The sequence below is a fragment of the Strigops habroptila genome, chromosome 7 (genome assembly GCF_004027225.2).
Source record: "Strigops habroptila isolate Jane chromosome 7, bStrHab1.2.pri, whole genome shotgun sequence".
Classification (NCBI taxonomy): Eukaryota; Metazoa; Chordata; class Aves; order Psittaciformes; family Psittacidae; genus Strigops; species Strigops habroptila.
Genome location: NC_044283.2, coordinates 68,043,173 through 68,061,641, shown reverse-complemented (window position 1 = coordinate 68,061,641; position 18,469 = coordinate 68,043,173). Strand labels below are relative to the sequence as shown.

General features: G+C 35.4%; 1 protein-coding gene across 9 annotated transcripts in view; it reads left to right on the top strand.

Moving 5' to 3' along the window:
• The window catches only part of PCDH10 (protocadherin 10), a 33,990-nt gene extending 16,279 nt beyond the window's left edge, over positions 1 to 17,711 (top strand). For 3 of the 9 annotated variants that reach the window (XM_030492125.1, XM_030492126.2, XM_030492122.2), the window contains one exon: positions 16,111 to 17,711. In XM_030492125.1, coding sequence (XP_030347985.1) covers positions 16,111 to 16,130 — 20 coding nt within the window. In that variant the 3' untranslated portion in view covers positions 16,131 to 17,711. Of the gene's footprint in view, positions 1 to 11,690; positions 11,781 to 13,706; positions 13,782 to 16,110 lie in introns of all 9 variants that reach the window. The other 6 variants (XM_030492119.2, XM_030492117.2, XM_030492124.2 and 3 more) reach the window with 3 other exon arrangements.
• Positions 17,712 to 18,469: the final 758 nt, after the last annotated feature.

Genomic DNA, 18,469 nt, shown 5'->3' with positions numbered 1-18,469 from the left:
TCATTTCAAACAGTGAAATACCTATTTTATCGACAGTGTAGGGATTTTGTGTTTTGTTCAGCTAACATAAGTAGTATTGTTGAACAACGTGCTTACACATAGGCACTAGTCTACATTTTACACTTTTCTGGTACAAGGGCATAAAAAATTGGAGGAAAAATGTGGGATGTAAACAATACAAAGGAGAGGTGTTATATAATCTACGCTTGAGAATCCAGATTTAATTTTGCTTCTTTGAATCTCAAAGCTAAAACTGGTACAAAACAAGAGTAATATTTCTCTGTTTTATTTTCCCTTATTTAATATTTTCTTTAGTTGAACTTTATAGCATAGTTGTACAGCAAATAACAGCAGCAAAGAAAAGAAAGAGCACAATAGTTGTAACAATGAGTAAATAATTCATTATTAATGATAAATTAATAAAGAGAGGAATTCTTAAGAGAAATTTGATTCAGAAGGAACTTTAGTTGAACCACTGGGTAATTGCAGCTGTAATAAAATTAAATTCAACTTCTTACTAAAGAAGATCATATTAAAATCAGTTTGTCAGTAAAATGATTTTTTTGAAAAAAGCAATTAAAATGTATGAAACAGAACACTCATATTCAGCAAAAATACTGTATAAAAAGTTGCAACGTGTATGAAAATGGCCATATGAAAAATCTGTAGCAAAGAAAAAAAAGTATATTGCAGAATACAAAGCCTATATGAACTAAAGAGGTCTCTTAAAAAAAGAAATGTTCTTGAGCAAAACAGTCAGAAAAGAAGCATAAGTTCTAGCGGGTAAACTTTAGGATAGCCATTAGTGGCGATAAGAGGCAAAGGGGGAAGGTAAGAGGCATTAGGGGAAATAGCCAAAGGCATGTGAATATAGACAGTTTTTAAGATGTCAAGTGTAGTAAGCTGGGAGAGAATTGGTGGGTCTCTTGAGCTGCAGTTAGTGAGGACAGGGATATTGCAGAGGCTCTAAACTGTTTCTTGCATTTATATTTAGCAGGGGAGGGATGGAGAAAGAAAGCCATATTCAGGAAGCCACCCTCCTAGGTAACCATTTCAAATAAATGTGCAAGGCTGAGCGATGGAAAAGGGTGTTGTCGAAAAATTGACTAAAACAAATAAGAAGTCATCAGTGAACAAATAAGAAGTCATCAGTGGCTTTTGTGTTTCTCTAATTTTCAGTTTCTAACAAAAGCTAGTAAGCAAAGAATGACAGAAGTCGTGCTTATTAAAAAAAGTACTAGAAAATCTTGTACATTAGAGACCAGTGAGAAATCTTAGCATAGGACATAAAATTATAACTTTGGGGGTTCAGGAATAAAGTAGCTGGCATCTGTCCAGGAAAACTGCACAGAAAGATTGTCAATCTATTAGAATTTTGACAGAGTGGGTGAGAATTAACCAACATAGTGTATTTGAACTGTCAGAAAGAACATTTAGCATAGCTTCTCTGTAGCAGAAGAAGCTACAAAAGTAAGCAAGTGTTGACATGGGGCAAAGCATTACCAGACCCTCTGTGCCTAAGAGAAAAATTCATAAGGATAAATGGAACATTTTAGCAGAAGCAGAGTTCCCCAAGTGTCTATGCAGAGATCCATGGAGTTAAAAAAATTAGTTATCTAGAAACAGAAATGAGAAAAATGGTGCGGTGTTTGCAGATGACAGAAGATGGTTTAGGTCAGTCAAGTTTCCAACAGACCAAGTATGCCCACATTGCACAGCAACGACTGGTCCAGAAAAACCAGTCTGCTTCTGACCTAGCTCACTCTGGAATTGAAGGCTGCAGAGCAGTGTCAGCACAGTGGAACAGCTGAGTAAACTTACTGGCTTAAGCTGTGCCATTAACGCAATAGCTACAAATGTAAACCAATAGCTCTATGTGGAGCTTTTAGTGCGCCTTATGAGTGTATCCGCTCAGGTTTGTGTAAGGTTGGTGGTTCCTGCACTGTGTTCCAATGGGCATGTGCAGTCCAGAACCTTGGAAATGATAGATGAGGAAGACGATGAATATTACGAGAAATTTGAACTCTTCTTGAGAAAAAAAGACCATGGAATAATTCCTGGAAAAGTGTCCCCCAATACAAAGCCAGCAAGAAGGAAATAAAATGCCAGGTTGTAAAAAGGAATTGAATTAAAAATACACTTTAAAAGTATTACAAAACCCTTACAGAAAATATATCACTATATAGCTCTAGCCAGTTTATTAATGACATAGAAATACATAACATAAAAGCAAAAATACTAAAAATACTTCTATGCAAAGTCATATCAAAAGCTTATTACCAATTAATGTAGACAACCTGTGATAGGGACATGAAGTAAAAAGGAGACTGCATGAAAATAGAGAAGGTAAGCTGGACACTTTCATTTGCCAGTCTCAATGACAAGAGCGCAACAAGGCAGCAAAAGCTGAAGAGCAAGCAGGTCATGAACCAGTAAGATCATTCACGTTTGATAAGATGGTACATATTTGACACAAATAATACAATAATCTGTAAAATTTATGATCATGGGGCATGATTGAAACCAAAGACTCAATATTGGGGATTTGGGTGTATGCTTCTGTGTTACTTGAGGTTTAGGTCATTGCATGGATAAATGAAAGCAGCAGCAGCTATATTAAAAATTATAATGTAGAAAAAGATAGAAATGCTCGTACCGGAAAGGGTTTCTCTCTGTCCCATTGTCAAATTTTCACCTTACTGGTCTAAGCTATTAGACTTGTTCACACACCAATTTCTACGTAAACATACATGTTCTGTTCATTATTTTGAGCAGAATACACCAAAAGTATTTTGTACTCTTTTTACTGAAATAATATATTATGAAGAATATATTTTCACTCATGTTTTAAGTATTTAATATGAATACAAGTTATAAAATTGTGATGGAATCAATAAATTGTGGTGGGTTGAAAACACAGAGTGACTCCAGGATTCTTCCAACTTACATACACTTCTTACTGCGTAATTTATAATTACTTTTCTTGTTCATCCATGTGATTTGAATACTGCCTTTCTTCAAACAGTTAAGAAATTTTCATAATTACTTGAATGTTCATAAAACATGAGATTTTGAACTTGCCTGGAGAAAATAAAATCAGTGAAATAACACTGATGAGGAAAACAAAACATAGCTTTTGAACAGTGCCTGTATGTTTAAAATAGATTCTAAGCATTTCTATTAAAATTTTTATTCAGTGATGGTTATATTAACCATTATTTTTATAAGTATTTTTACTGTAGTGACCAAAACCTCTAATGCAAGATTCAAACTCTGTTGTACCAGATTCTGTAAGATATCTAACAGAGACTTACCTTCACAATGAATACCTGATCAGCCTGATTCTGATTTATTTCTAACACTTTGGACCAGGTCCTGAGATGGTAACAGTGGGAGCAGCACCGTTACATCCCTGTCAGTAGTGCTTTGGTCTATAATTGATGATAAAAAGTAACTGGGTTTTTTTTCTCGTGTAATTGTGGATCATTCTAGATGTGCATTCCTTTTATAGCACTTGAGAACTTTCCTAATGTTAAATACTCACATTAGTGATAGAATTTTTTTTTCTTCCTATTAAGAGATCAGGAATCTTTTAATATATGAACACAACCAAAAATTGCCACAATACCTTAATTTTGTATGTAGAAATGCTTATTTTGCTCTAAAAAAAATTACTTTAGCATAGCTTAAGCTACTTCAGAAGCCAGTAAAAATAAACTACATAAAGGCAAAGTTTACTACGCAGATTAACAGTGTTTCTACAAGCAGATATTCTGAAATATAGCAGGGTTCTAAAGTAGCCCCCTAATTAGCTCTGCAATATTTTCTACATACACGCAAGCATTTTCATCTTCATTGATGAAACTATGTCATTATCATGGTAATTATTGCCAACACCATCAACATATTTTATGTTTGAGTCAGGATTTTATCATAGTGGGTATGACATATATGTAGAGAGAGAATAAGAAAGCTGGTCTCCAAAAAGCTGGCCACTAAGCAAGGTGAACTGGAAGGGAAAAAACTTCCTTTCTTGGGGATTTTTTGTTTTGTGTGGCATAGTTGCTAAACATCAACACTACCTGTGACAGGTGCACATAGATCTAGGGTTGCAGAGTCAAAAGACATGCATGAGACTTGTTTGTATCATCCAAAAAATTTAAAGGTGAACTTATCCTTGTTCTGTATCCTCTGTTCTGTAGCCATTGGCTCACCCTGCAGTAGAGGTACTGCGAAGTTCTGTATGCAGTCGGGGAGACATAGGTCTGAGCACAAGTCCCTATGTTTATGTGAAAGTATAGATGTAGTCTGACATCCGTGTTCTACAAAATATTTTTCACGTGCTCAACTTGACTTACACAATTCAAGTTGGTTTACAAATAAAATTAAAAAGCTATCAAAAGTCTTCGCACTGTTGAATGTTTAGGAGTTGGACCATCAATTTATTGCAAATAATCTACCACAGAGCTAGCACAAAGAACAGTTTAACTTACAGTCATTATCCATCGCCCTGATTAGGTCAGAACAAATGACCTAGAGGAGAAAAATGTTCATGTGTTTATACCAGGACAAGAAGTGCCTCACAGCCCTTTGATCATTTTTCAAAGGAATAAAAAAAGTGCACGTAAATATTTTTGGGGTATTTTGATCTAGTTAGGATCTTAAAGGCCTATTTCTGCATGGCAGGATATGTAACAACATTTTCTGCTGATGTTTAACATAAATATATGAAAGATATTTTAAGCAAGAAGTCTTTACTGTTTTGGAGAAGTTCTCAAAAAAAGAGGAAATTACAATTTTGTGTATTTACTATGATGGAAAGCGAATTTCTTTTTCTTTTTTTTTTGGTTTAGTTATATCTCCCTTCTGGAAATTATTTGTGCAGTTTTGTCACAGCTGCGATAGACACTATAGCATTACATTTGCATAAACATAACAGCTATTTTGAATGGGATACTTGCTAAATTTTTTAAAATTAGGCCCGTCTCTATTTTTGCTTTTGAAATTACCCTATTTGATTTCTAATACAAATCAGGTAAGCTTGTGAGCTGTCTGATCCCTTCATTAATAATTTTTAACTTGGTTTATGATTTTCACACATACTTGAAGTAAAAAATGCAATATACTTTGAAATAAAAGCCACCAGATTGGCACCAATAAGTTGCATGTACAAATTACAGTTCTTGGGACAAGAAGAAAATATTGTGATGCTGGATTAAAAAAAAAAAAGAAGGAAAGAAGTGTCATTCAAATGCAGTTTTTATTGGTATGAATAAACAAATGATATGTGCATAGTAAAAGAGTTGTTCCTTTGTGAATAGTACAGTTTCGTGCTCAAAAAGAATGTTAAAATTGTATCTTTCAACTTTGAATCTGATTTGCATAGCTGAATATCCTGCATATCCTGCTACAGATAGTGGAACTCTTCACTTATATTCAGGAATTTATCTCTGGGACAAGATACAGCTCTCATTTCTGCACAAATGAGAATGGCTTTGTACGTGCAAAATTGCTGAGCAAAAGTGGAGGCTGAGTTGAAAAGCCGACATCTATCAATGCTGGGAAAACTAGTTAAATAGTTTTCCTTTTCTAAAAAGTCCAATCGAGCATTCCCATTTTTTTGCATTATCTGAAATGCTAAAGAGATTTATTCACTTATGCCTCAAGTTTGCCACTTCAGCTACATCATCTCTATTAGGTAAATAAAGCTTACAAAGCCTGAAATAAACAGGTAATACCAATTAAAATATAATTAGGGAAGAGCAAGACTATGATGTATTTTTACTTGTTATTGTTGGCACTCTGTGTTTTGAATAAACCACTTAGCATGATTCATTGTTCAATGATTATTGCATAACTTCTGAAAGGTATTTTTATCTCGCGTTCATAACTGGTTTGCATTCTTCATCTGAACGTACTCCTCTTGCAGCTATTGCTCAAAGGGAGGAACACTTACAGAGTATTACTGCAATAATAGAAAAGAAATGGACACTTCAGATAGCAAAATTAAAAAGGAATATATAAATATGCAAAGATAACTTGGCTGTAGCCCCCCCAAACCCTATAAATTACATTATTTTAATCAATTTTAATGAAAATGATATAAGAAAAATAAATAAGCATTCTTCTTTTACTTTTAAAGCACAGGTGTTAGCTGTTATATATAAATGCTGTTTGCTTGAATCTCTTTATGTAACTGTCATCTTGAACAGGATTAACAGTACCCTCTACTGTACAAAATACTGATGAAAATATGTACCCATTTTTAGGTTTACATAGCATCTTTTATCTTAGACAACTCTAGAGCTCTTTGCAACTACAGTACATGAAAATAACTGAGCAAGTTAAAACAACCTGAGTAACTGTTATTTGAAAGAAAATTATATTTTTAGTTTGTCTTTAAAATATGTCATTCCAACTGTTTCTTGTCCTCTGATAGCTGTAGAAGTCTGTATTTGCCAGTTCTGACTGGAACACACAGAAGTCTTGTATATCTGACTATATCTCAGACTGGTGCTATATTTATTGATTTATGCCGATTTTGAAAGTGCTTATATCTTCTGTGAATATATCATCTGTGGAGGTTTTTTTTTTAATAATGAAATACCATTCTCTGGATTCTTACCAGTGGAATGTGAAAAAAATCAGCCCCAAGATTGCTTGAAACTTGAGGAGTGATTTTTGAGATTACTGTGTTATGCTGGTTTAAAATTCTAAAATGCCTCTTGTCCCACAAATTTAAATCCTATGACAAAAGTAATTTAGCCACTTACTGACGTGAGTCTCTTTGGAAACCAATGAGATGTTTGCAGTTAAAATTTTCAAAGGCACTAAAGTTATTTATTTTTGATAGGCAAATTCTATTCCTTACGAATAAATGCTATTCTTAAATGTACAAACCTCCTTACTGTGACAGTCAGGAGCTGGAGAATTGAATGTGTGCCTAATCTTGGGTTTGTTCTCAGCAAAGTCTTTTTCTCTCTGCTTGCACCAACCTGAGAAACACCTTGACCTGCACAGCAGCGGAAATTATTCTTGGTTTTGGCCCTTTTGCTGTGCACTATCACTCTGATTTTCCACTGTCATCCACTGCTCCTTTTTTAATTTCTTAGTCAAAGAAGGAAAAATAGGGAAAACCATTTAAAGAATGCAACAAATAGCCAGTAAGAGAAAGAACTGCACCTGTTTATTGTGTTTGGACAAGCACACTGCAGGGATCAGTGTTGCTATTTATCTGGCAAGCATGTAAACAGCTCTATTTGGGCACTAGCCACCGAGAATCCACAGCTAGCAGTAGAATGGCTGCTGCTGGGAAGTACCTGTCAATATATTTAATTTGTTTTAGAAACATTGTATGGTGATGTCAGAGGAGTGAAAAATTATGTATTTGGTACCTTCTTGTAAGACAGGAAGTAGGAGATACAGACAATTAGAATATAATTTTAACTTCAGTACCTAATAAACTAAATCCGATGATAGCAATCAATATGGATTCACTGAAAATCCAAACTCTCATAAGGTAATTTAATTTCTTTCTTTGATAGGATAATGGTCTTTATTATTTGGAGAAAATATTATGGACATGGGGAAGCAACTCTTCAGAACTTGCTTCCTAAATTCTGCCTGAAAATTCTGTGCATATATGAGTTGCAAGAGTAAATCTGCATTTCTTGCATATGCATGAATCTATTTCATATGTGTAAATGATGTTATTTTACATGACATTTTCACAGGTAATCAGGAATAATGTGGATTAGAAAGGAAAAAAAATGGATGCAGAGTAGATTCACCAAAGAAGTTACGGGGATGACAGACTCCTGTTTTAGCAAGTGACCTGAGTCCTCTGACTTTATCTTTTCATCTCCAGCATCATGGCTGCATTCAGCACTGGAAAAGGATTCATTAAGGAAACTGCTTGAATGCAACCTTTATTCATAAGGAATTTTATAGGTGCTGATATTGTGGATTCATCTTATGTCGGAGTAAAATTCTGTCACTTTGTGACTTCTTTAGTTGCCTATTTGTGCTTTAATTTGACATCCATCTATTCTCAACTGGAATTTAGATGACAATTGAATGTCACTGCACACAGCTGTGGGTAGTCGTAGGAACTGAGATCTAAAGAAGTTCTTGCTTACAAATGAGATGCAGTAATAACTATTTTTTCTGCTCTACCTGAGGTAAAGTGCCATGTGCTTTGTACTTGCAATATTCTTTATGTCCAATATGGCTACACTGCTTCTAATTATTAAACAGGATCCTTCCCAGCACTGGAATGCTACTGTCTCTACTCTTGCACTCTGTGGCTGCCTCTAGCCTGTGTCAGCTAGCTTTCTCCCCTAACAAGTCTTGGACATGGTGCAGGTGTCAGAACACGGGCCAGGAACCATTCCTAAAAGCAGATTGAATATGATCATACTTTATGGCTCCTCTATATTGCTTGATATGGCTGAGAAATTTTAATAATGTGGATATAAATCATTCCATTCTGGTAGTCCTAAGTGTCAAAGAATGGTCATGGACAAACCTCATTCATGGATAGAAACGGAGCCAATCTATCTTTTAGAATAAGGGAGGTTTCAAAAGGATTGTCAGACATTTATATGACACAGTTAAGCATGTTGTCTTGGTAAACTGGGAAGGACTCTCTTAAGTCTGAGTGTATGCTACTCATGAAAAACAATGTTAAGTACTGTCCTTTATAAATGGAAATAAAATGTTCACAAAAAGAGAGGGGGCATACCTGCCAGATCCTAATGCCACCTAATTCCTGTTAGGAGAGGGAGGTGGTGGGAAAAAAGATCAAGGCAATGATAAATTTTATAGGATTACACAGTGTGATGCTGATGTAATACTGTAATGCATGTTACCTTGTTTGTGCAAGAACAAGTAAATTTAATTATTTCAGGCCAAATCCAGCACGACTAATTTAGGCATCTCTGAAGGCCACCAAATAGTGACTTGTACATATCATTCTTCTGCCTTGAATCTATTGGGAACTTAGGCACTTAGGAGCAATTTAAGAGGAATGGCTCTTCTCCCCAGGATGCTGAAAATTTTAAATCACATTGTAGCCAGCTTTTAGTAAATTCTGCATTGGTTAACTCTCAGACTGGCATGTTCATTTTTAGGCTTGTCAGCTGAGAGAGATTTATATAGTAGATTTCAGAAGAATGCGATAAAATGGTGAATTTTGAAACAAACAGACAGACAAAACCCAACCGAAAACCACGTGGAGGAAGAGGAAAAGAATATTGAGGAGAAGAAAGCATTGTTGCATGCAAATACATAAGCAAATTTTGTGAAAAGAAAAAAAAAAGTGGAATACAGTACTGATATTACTAAGGATAATACCAAAATTATTAACTCAGAGTGAATCAGGAAGAATGAGAATTTGCTGCTAGAACATGTATGCAATTAGAGCAAGTTGTTGATGAAGAATTTGGAACTATTCCGGGGGACTATGATCTTGCTAATTTTGACATATATCAGGAATAATTTAGGAGTTATTTAATTGGTCTTAATGCAGTACATAATTATAAGAACTCATGCAAAATTAAATATTCCATTATTCTCTGAATATAATGGTAATGTCATGTATTATCTTTAGTGTTTTCAGGTAGATAGTACAGTTATAATAGTACAGAAAGACAAAAGTGCTTTCTTCTGCTCACTGTATCTTGTGGGAAAACTGTCTTTGGTATTTTTTATGGTACATTATAGAATATAGCTTAGCACTTTCTGTGCTGAATTCTAGTAACTAAAGAGCATTGTTTCTGTAGTAAATAATGGCAACCAGTGATAAATCAAATCTGACATGTATTATACCACTGGGCTGTTGCTGCAGTGAAAAAAAAAAGTCAACATTTAGAACAGAATATCAAATGCACATAAAAGTATCTTATGTGCCCCAGAACATTAATGGCAAAATCCAGGACTTGGTTCAAAACAAAATCCTTCTTAATCGTATATTTAATGTAAAGCGCATGTTGATTAAAGTCAGTGCTTAAAGTTAAGCCTATGCCTGAGGATAGGCTTAAATAGAGAGAAATTTTGTCCCATGACCTGGGGCTTGGGTCCTTAAGAACTGAAATGTTTTGGTTTGGTTTGTTTTTTTTCGAGAGGATAAGCTAAGTCCAGGTAGAATATAAATCTTAGAGCACTCAATAGCACCAGAGAAACATTTCAGTGACTGTCGTGATGTGTCAACGTTTGTATCAATCAGGCATCTTTCTTGCCATATGAAAATATTTACCAAGACTTGTTCCAAACATCAAAACTATCTTTTGAAGTATGTACTTTCCGATCTTGAAGTGAAGCTAATAGAAACAGCAATATGTGTCAGTCAGAAATTTGGTCAATAAACTGTTTTAAAAAAATCTGTTTAAGTTGTTCAGATTTCGAAAGTAGTGGTTTTGTATGTAACTGCAAAGGACAAACCTCCTTCCCCCTTTTCGTAGGTAACACTATAGTAGGTAACACTATTCATCATGTCCACGAAATTATGGTCAGTGCAATGTCCACCAGTGACAAATTTTGGCTTGGCTGGGAATCACTGTTTCTTGAATCGCTTTAAATGAACATAGACATGGAAATGTATGCATTTAATGCAAGACAAAAGGAAAGGGCAATATATATGGATACATTTTTTACTTTATACAGAAGATAGCTTTTTGGCATAATCATCTTTGTTCCAGAAGTAAAGATGTATTTGCAAAGGAAGGAAATATTTTAATGATCTGTGGGGTTTATTTATTTAGCTAAAAGCAAGTCTATTTCCAGAAAAGATTCAGTGCAATATTTACAAACTTTTGCATTTTACCCTACTTCATTTATTCACAGCCTGAAGACTTAATGCTCACTTCTTTTCTTTCTTTGTTTCACGTGAAATCTGGATAATTGTACCCATCAGTCCAGATGCTGTTCATTTGTTTTAGAATCAAAATTTATATTTGGGGTTTTGCAGATCCGAGAAAGAACTTTTCAGTCATACTGAATTCCATATCTTCATTAGGGACAAAGACTGCCTTGGTGCAGCTCACATGTTCACCTGCAGGAGCCTATCTTGTCACATGCCAGAAATGGCCAGGCAGAATGTGGTCTCGTTCTTACCTAACTCCATTGGTGGCTTTCAGGAGTCTTCAGACATACACATAAGCACATAAACAGTGGCCACCAGAGCCAGCTGACTCACTGACGTTAGGGAAGAGTTGTCCTTTTTTTTTTAAAGTACAAAAGTAAGTATGTTCCATCTTCCTTTTTTTCAATTATTTGATATAATACAGAGTCAACAGAATCACATTAATTGTGTAAACTGTAACACGGGCATCCATAACATGGAACGCAAGCTATTTTGCCCAAGTGTGCTCTACAGAGTACACAGATTTGAAGCACAAAATCTCTTAAATAAAGCCATGGAAGAAAAGGGGGAAAAAAAGTCCCCCTTAAACTAATTCATGAGGAAAAGGTATAGGAGTAAAATGCTATTTTCATATTTGTGTACTAAAGTTTATGGGACTTGGTTAGATAATCTGTTTTTGTAATGCCAGTAGTGGAATTTTCATAAAATATTATTAGCAATGCTTTAAAAACCTTCTTTAAGTAATAACTCATTTAAGGAAAAGGAAAAGACTATGGATTGCAAAAGATACTGAATTGACACCTGCAATGACTGGAATTTTTATCCACAGAACATGGGTGGCTGCAGAGTAATCCCCATCCTTCATCCCCCAGCCCCAGCCGTGTGTCTCACCCTTTACCTGGATGCACCACTTCAAAGGGTGAGGGAACTATGATAGTTTACTCTGCATTCCCATTCACTTGCTGACCTCTTTCCAAAACTGTAGCTGCTGATAACTGAACTAGAGCTCCACATTGTTTCATATAGATTATCTTTTACCACTACTTAAGTCCCAGTCTCTATTCAGTTGGCATAAGATTGCTGAACTTGGAGCCTGGTGGTTGTCACTAGAATAGTCCATTCCTCTGTCAAAGCTAATGGGATTTAGTGACAGGCAATGTTTCATCTGCTACATTTAACATATAGACTGTAAACCAAACCATAAAAATAAAGTGTCAAAACCAATAATGCTAATTAAAAAACAACGTTGCCATAATGTATATGAGGTAATGAACTCCTTTTTAAATTATCGTTCACTACAAGACGAAGGCATTCCTTGTAAACCCTGAATAGCTGAGATACTTCTGAGTGCAATGCGGGAGATGACAGCCTCCTGGTAATCTCTGTATCAGTTGCAGGGTTGCATGGGGACCACTTGATCTGCAGAAATGTGACATAGGGAGGCACACACTTTTCACAGGAGACCCATACAAAAAACGTAGTGCATTAAGTGTTTGCATAGAAGGCCGTATCTGAAAGCCCATATGAAGACAAATATTCCTTAAATATTGTGCAAACTTCTAACAGTTGGATGTGAAATAGCAAGATGGCAGTTTACATACTGGCTTTTCCCCCTGTTCTCCTGTCGGTTAGCTTTCTTTGATTTGAAAGAGAGGGTTTTCGGTTCAAGTGTCTTCTTCTAAAATGAATGGGGATCAGCAATATTTCTGTAATAGCAGCAGCATTCCTGGCACTTGATATACTCTGGAGGTTTTATTATCCAGGTGTTCATTTGGATCTTTAGACTCTTGGCTCTTGGAGGAGCTCGGCAGTCATTCTGTTACAGCACATATAATGCTGTGGGAGTTTATGGAGCTCTTAAATATAGTATAGAGCAAAAGTGACAATTGTTATAGAAGGTATAGGATGTGTTTCCTATCTCTACTGTGGTTGCCAGCTTTGGAAAGAAGCAGCAGGCCTTCTCTCTGCCCCAGTTAGATCAGCTAGCAGTACTAAGCAGGAGAAGATTTTGATTCAGAGAGTTTGAAAATCTTCCAAGTACAGGCGATCCCTTCTAGGGCTTGCCAAAAGAGGAAATGTATATGACTGTATTCATGGCTGTAAAGGAGTAGTCTGACATCAACTTTGGAAGCAATAGGATGATTCACAACAGGGGGAAAGGAAGATTTGTAAAGAGACTAGGGCTATACAGTGTTTTCTGTTCATTTCTGATTCATAAGGTAGGAATAATCATTGCATACTTCATTTTCTCTTCTCTGTTTCTTATGTTAGTATTTTTCATTTATTTTTCTGTTCATCTGCCACCGATGCCACATGTCTGCTCTCATCAGTCTACACAGAACTAGCTCACTGTGAATGGGAGGCTTACTAATGTGTACTGAGGAACAAATGAATCTTAATATATTTTTGCTGGGTTTTCTTTCAAGTTTTTATTGCAATTCCATATAAATTTTATGCAGTAGTGCTCTTACTGTGACACTCAAAATCTTTGTTAAGGTCTTTAGGGAAGAATCAATAGTCAGTACAGCAGAAATCGTGTACCCTAAGAATTTTAACTTATGATTCTTTAATCGTCTTGTTCACCTCGAATACTGTTAGAATATATGTACAAATAGTATAATGTCATTAACAGAATTATGAACCTGCTTATTATTAACCCCCTCTTTCTAACTAGTACCCATACTCGCACAGACTCAAAGCTTCCCTGTGCGCTAGTTTGAGAGTTCAGAACAGAAGATAAAATAGGGATGAGAGAGCTGTGGTCTCAGAGGAGATATTAGGCACCAGAAATGATGGTGTTCTTGTTCCAGCTCTTACACTGACTCTGATACTTCCATTTCTATAGCACTTGCCATCTCTGGATCTCAAAGTGGATTATAAAGAATAGTGATTTAAACCTTCCTGCACCTCTAGGAGATAGGTAAGCAATATTATTCCCATTTTACAGATGGAGAAATGGTGATACAGAGAGGTTTAGTGTTTCTTCTTAAAGCTTATTTATGAACACGCATGCACAGACACAGAGCCAGAAACAGATCTCAGAACTTTCATTGCCCTCTGTTTTAAGCTAAGTCCATCCTCCTTTCCATTTAACCTCTCTGATTTATATTCCCCATCTGTAAAAAGACAGAAACTGGTGTAGACATGGAAAGATTTGCTTGCACATAAATTCCTGTGCAAATACAAAAAAAAAAAAAAAAGGACAAAAGTTGCCTTTGAAATTCAATGCATTTTATGTGTTGGCAGAGGGTATTTTGGGATTTGGGACAAGGATTTTTGTTGGTGGGAAGAGTTGCAGGTGTTCTGCACCCTCCTGTGTAATATTTAGTTAATGTTATAAGATGGCCCGATTGCCATGTCATATAAGCATATTAACTGAAGTTTAGAAATGAAAAAATGCACTAATTTACATGGCAAAAGACTAGACACAGCCAGTAACTCAATCTCTGTGTTATCTGAAAGAATATTGTAATCAGGTTTTGCTGCACACCTCAAGTTCCACATCAGCACCACCAACGCACAGCCTCACAGGAGCAGAAGGACAGTAGTGCTGCACGAAAGCAGCAATTGCCCTTGGTGCCTATCTGGGTAGTTTTCTACCATGGAAGTCCTACTGTGCCTGTACTACAGTGTGAGTTCCTCAATAGCAGACAGCAATCTAGACTACTGCACTTAAATATTTACAGGAGAACTGAAGTTATTAGTGAACTTTTGTAAAGAAGTTTTAAGGATCGAATATAAGTCTTGTTATTGCTATTACTATTACTGGAATGATTGTGTCTTGTAATATTTAAAAAGATGTTTTAAAAGATGTCTAGAAACTTGATTGGTCTGATTATATACTGCATCAAAACATCATAAAGATTCTGATCTCAACCTTAACTGCAATGTTAAAAAAATATCTTGCAGAAGCTTTTAAAAATCCTTTCTAATTATGCTACAGAATTGAATGTGCTACAGAATTGAAACATCCCAAACATAATGTATTAGATGTTTTAATTTTAATGTTAATAACACATCTGGCAATTGTTTGTGTGTTGAGCAGATAGATTATACTGAAATGTTTTCCCCATTTTTCTTGTACATCTTGTGGCATAGGCAGGCTAGATTAGACAAACATAAAACACCCATGTTAACATGTTCCTATAAGTAATCTTAACTTCCCTGTGATACAGTAGGTACATTTCATACGCTTACTGGTGAATATATATCATGAATAAGTGTGGCTAATGTATATATTTATGTTAAATGGATCGGAGAATGGATGTGGTTTTTTGTCAGCATGCAAGCATCAATATGTATACATGAATGGCTTGATTCAAGGAGTCATTCTAAAGATTCCTTTCAGGTTTAGTTGTAACACTTCATGCACAGAAATATACCGAATTTCGGGTAGGAGTTTAGTCGATTTGGAGCTAAGGTAAAACCTGATTTTATCATTACAAGCTTTATTAAACAATAACGAAGATGATGATGATGATAATACTTCAGCGAGTGAGCTAGTTCCTTGCCTCAGCTTCATGCGTGACTGAGATCAGAATTTAACCCAGGGTCTTCCTGAATGCTAGTACAAATCATTTGTTACCTTTGCTCCCAATTACAGTTAAAATAGCTGGTGTCTTGAGGTAATAAAGCTACCACAGCTGGTGGATTAGGATATGGTTTGCTAATGCGTTGACCTTCTTCATCTGTGTAACATGAGTTAATTTCCAGCCTGACAGTAAATGCTGAAATTTGAATTGTAGCACTAATGCACCACTTTTTTTGTCCGTCAAACCAGACTAAAGGGTCATTTGGTGATGAGGATAATGGTTCACTTTGAAAGAGAAGGAATACCGACTTTGGAATCTTTGAGGGTTTCTAGATCTTGCTTAAAATAACAAGCTGAACTAGGAAAAAGTAGGCTTGGAAATTCCAGTAATATTGAACCTGCAAGTCTGGCTACTTGCCTTGTTCTTATACTGAGTCTGTATAGGCACATTGGAATACTTGCCATGACATGCCAGACAGAATAATAAAGCAGCGTGTGAAGTTTGGTTTTCAGGCTGTCAAGCCTCCAAAAGACTTTTCTCTGAAAAGTGAATCAACATTAAACTGTTTGCTACCATGAGAATTTTAAACAACAGTTTGTGACAAGTTTTGATTGTTTCTCTGCTCTCTTAAGAAATACTAAACCTAAGAACTGTTGGAGACTGATGTAGATATGGTTTTTTTTTTCTCTCAGAAGTGTCTCTCTTTCTTTCCCGCAGCACGCAAAAGGATATGCTAGTCACTTCTACAGGACTTACCTGAAGCAGCATGATTTGCACAAAAGTCGACCAACAAAAAGCATCAACTTTCAACTTCATTATCTTGGCCATCCAGTTCTGTGTAACTGAAGGATTTGTGTGCTGTTGGAGACATCATGGCCAACAATAGGACCTAATTGCTCTCAGCAGGCCTGAGAAATGAGTTGAAATGTGTAGAACTGTAGAAACTTCAGAGGCAACTCATCTTGCCTCTCTGATCAGTGTGTGCCTGTTTACAGCACTATATATCTTTCTCTCTCCAAAATGTCACTGAGCCCTTTAGATGTTTATATTCATCACGAGAAGCCAATCGTACAGATAAAAGAAATGTGCATTATAAATGCAATATCACTGTTTTAAACTTGACTGTTTTATATTATTTTTGTGTGATCAAGTGTCCCCCAAACTATTCCGACTTTACAAGAGAGATTGTGATCATGTTCTTTTCACCCGTGGGTCATAAACATGTTGTTAATCTGAAGACCCACAAAATTATCAAAGACATTCTGTAGTTTATACACCGTGTTGCAAAGTGTTTACTGTACTATTTCAAAGCTTCTAAATAAATATAAAATATATATATATTATATTATATATAATTTTCCGAAAAATGTGGTACAACTTAGTTGATTTTTAACTGGATTCATACAGTCTACACCATACACTAAAGTGAGAAGGTAATTCAGGGTTCCTAAGCTATCCTTGCTAAAAATGAAAATAAATTAAAACTTTAGTAGTACTTCCCCAATATTCATATTTTGGTCAATCCTGTTTTTCTTGTTAAAAAAGAAAAAAAAAAAAAAAGCTGTAAGCAACAACATTTTGTCTAAAAGATAATGAATTTTCAATGCCAAAGATGCAGCTGTCAATATTACCAGAATGAGCGCTATGTACTATCAGAGGTATAAACCACTCTCCATTATTTTGGTTATATTTCTATGGTTTTTAATTTGGAATCACAAAATCTTTTATAAGGCTCTATAAATTCACCTGTATATGTTGTTAAAAAAGAACACTGGGTGTCTGTACATTTTGCAATGTAAGATATAATGTAAGTGAAGTTAAGTATTTTAAGAAAATCATCCCAAACTCATAAGTACGCATACGTCCATACACACACACAAATACCCACACATCTCTCTTTGACATAGTTTTGTGAAACTATACAAATATATTGCCTAAAAATATTTCTCTTGTGGCTAGGAATAGTTGTTGATAGAATTCAAATTACAAAGGCAAAGTATATGCCAAGCTATTGACTCTTTTATCACAAAGGAGATTTGAAATTAGGAACATGGCACATTCTCAGCTGACCCCTCTCCCACTGGAGTTAAATGGGGTTGGCTCTCATCTTTGTTGGGAAAAGGATGAAGCCCTTGCATATATTCTTTATGTTCTGTAATAATTCTGTGGTCTGGAACGGTATCTTAGAGCGTTTCTTTTCTATGAAATATTGAAAAAGGTAAAATTTCAAAGGTAAAGTTTAAAATTACTTTCATGTCCATGGAGTTTAAGTACCATTTACTAAATGTAAAAATCTAGTAAAATGTTTTTTCTTTTTTTTTCTTTTTGTATTGTGGTTTTTTTTTTCCCCACTGTATCTTAATATGTCCGATGTTGAAAACAAATGAGAGAACACTGTGTTATCAACAAATGCCTAGCCAAACTTGAACAAATTCCTAGCAATGATTCAATATTCAGTAGGACAAGAGAAAACCTCTCACCGATTGCAGTGGAATTCAGATCATGCCATTATATAGAAATTCTGATATCCCCAACAATGCTACAACAGGATGAACGTGGGAGACATTATTTAGCCATGGCTATGTCATGAAAGAGTTTGGGTTTCTTCCTTTTGTTACTATTTTTTTGTTTGATTGTTTATAATGACAGTTTCTTTTAGATAGAAGTCTATAAATCACCTGTATGGAACCATCTTCCTACAGACCCAAACAAGACTTCTGATCAATTTGTGAGAGCTCTTTGTACAAACAGCAACTGGATCAAGGCCTGAAGTTGTTAATTTAATACTCCAAACAAAAAGAATATGCTTGTTAAACACTTTTAACGTGTACATCTAGCACATTTGTATAGCTGCAAAATATTTTGTGGGATCCTTTTTAAAATGTATTATACAAAACGCAGTCATAAAAAACCACCAACAATAGCTATTGATTTGAGCAAACACAGCAGTGAAATGTTTCTCTAGCTGTAGGTAGCAGGACTTTGAGTCTCCTACAGGTTTCGTCAATTTTATGAAGAAAAGAAATTAAATTCGTGACAAATACTTAATTTAAAGGGGTTTGTTAAATTGTTTCTG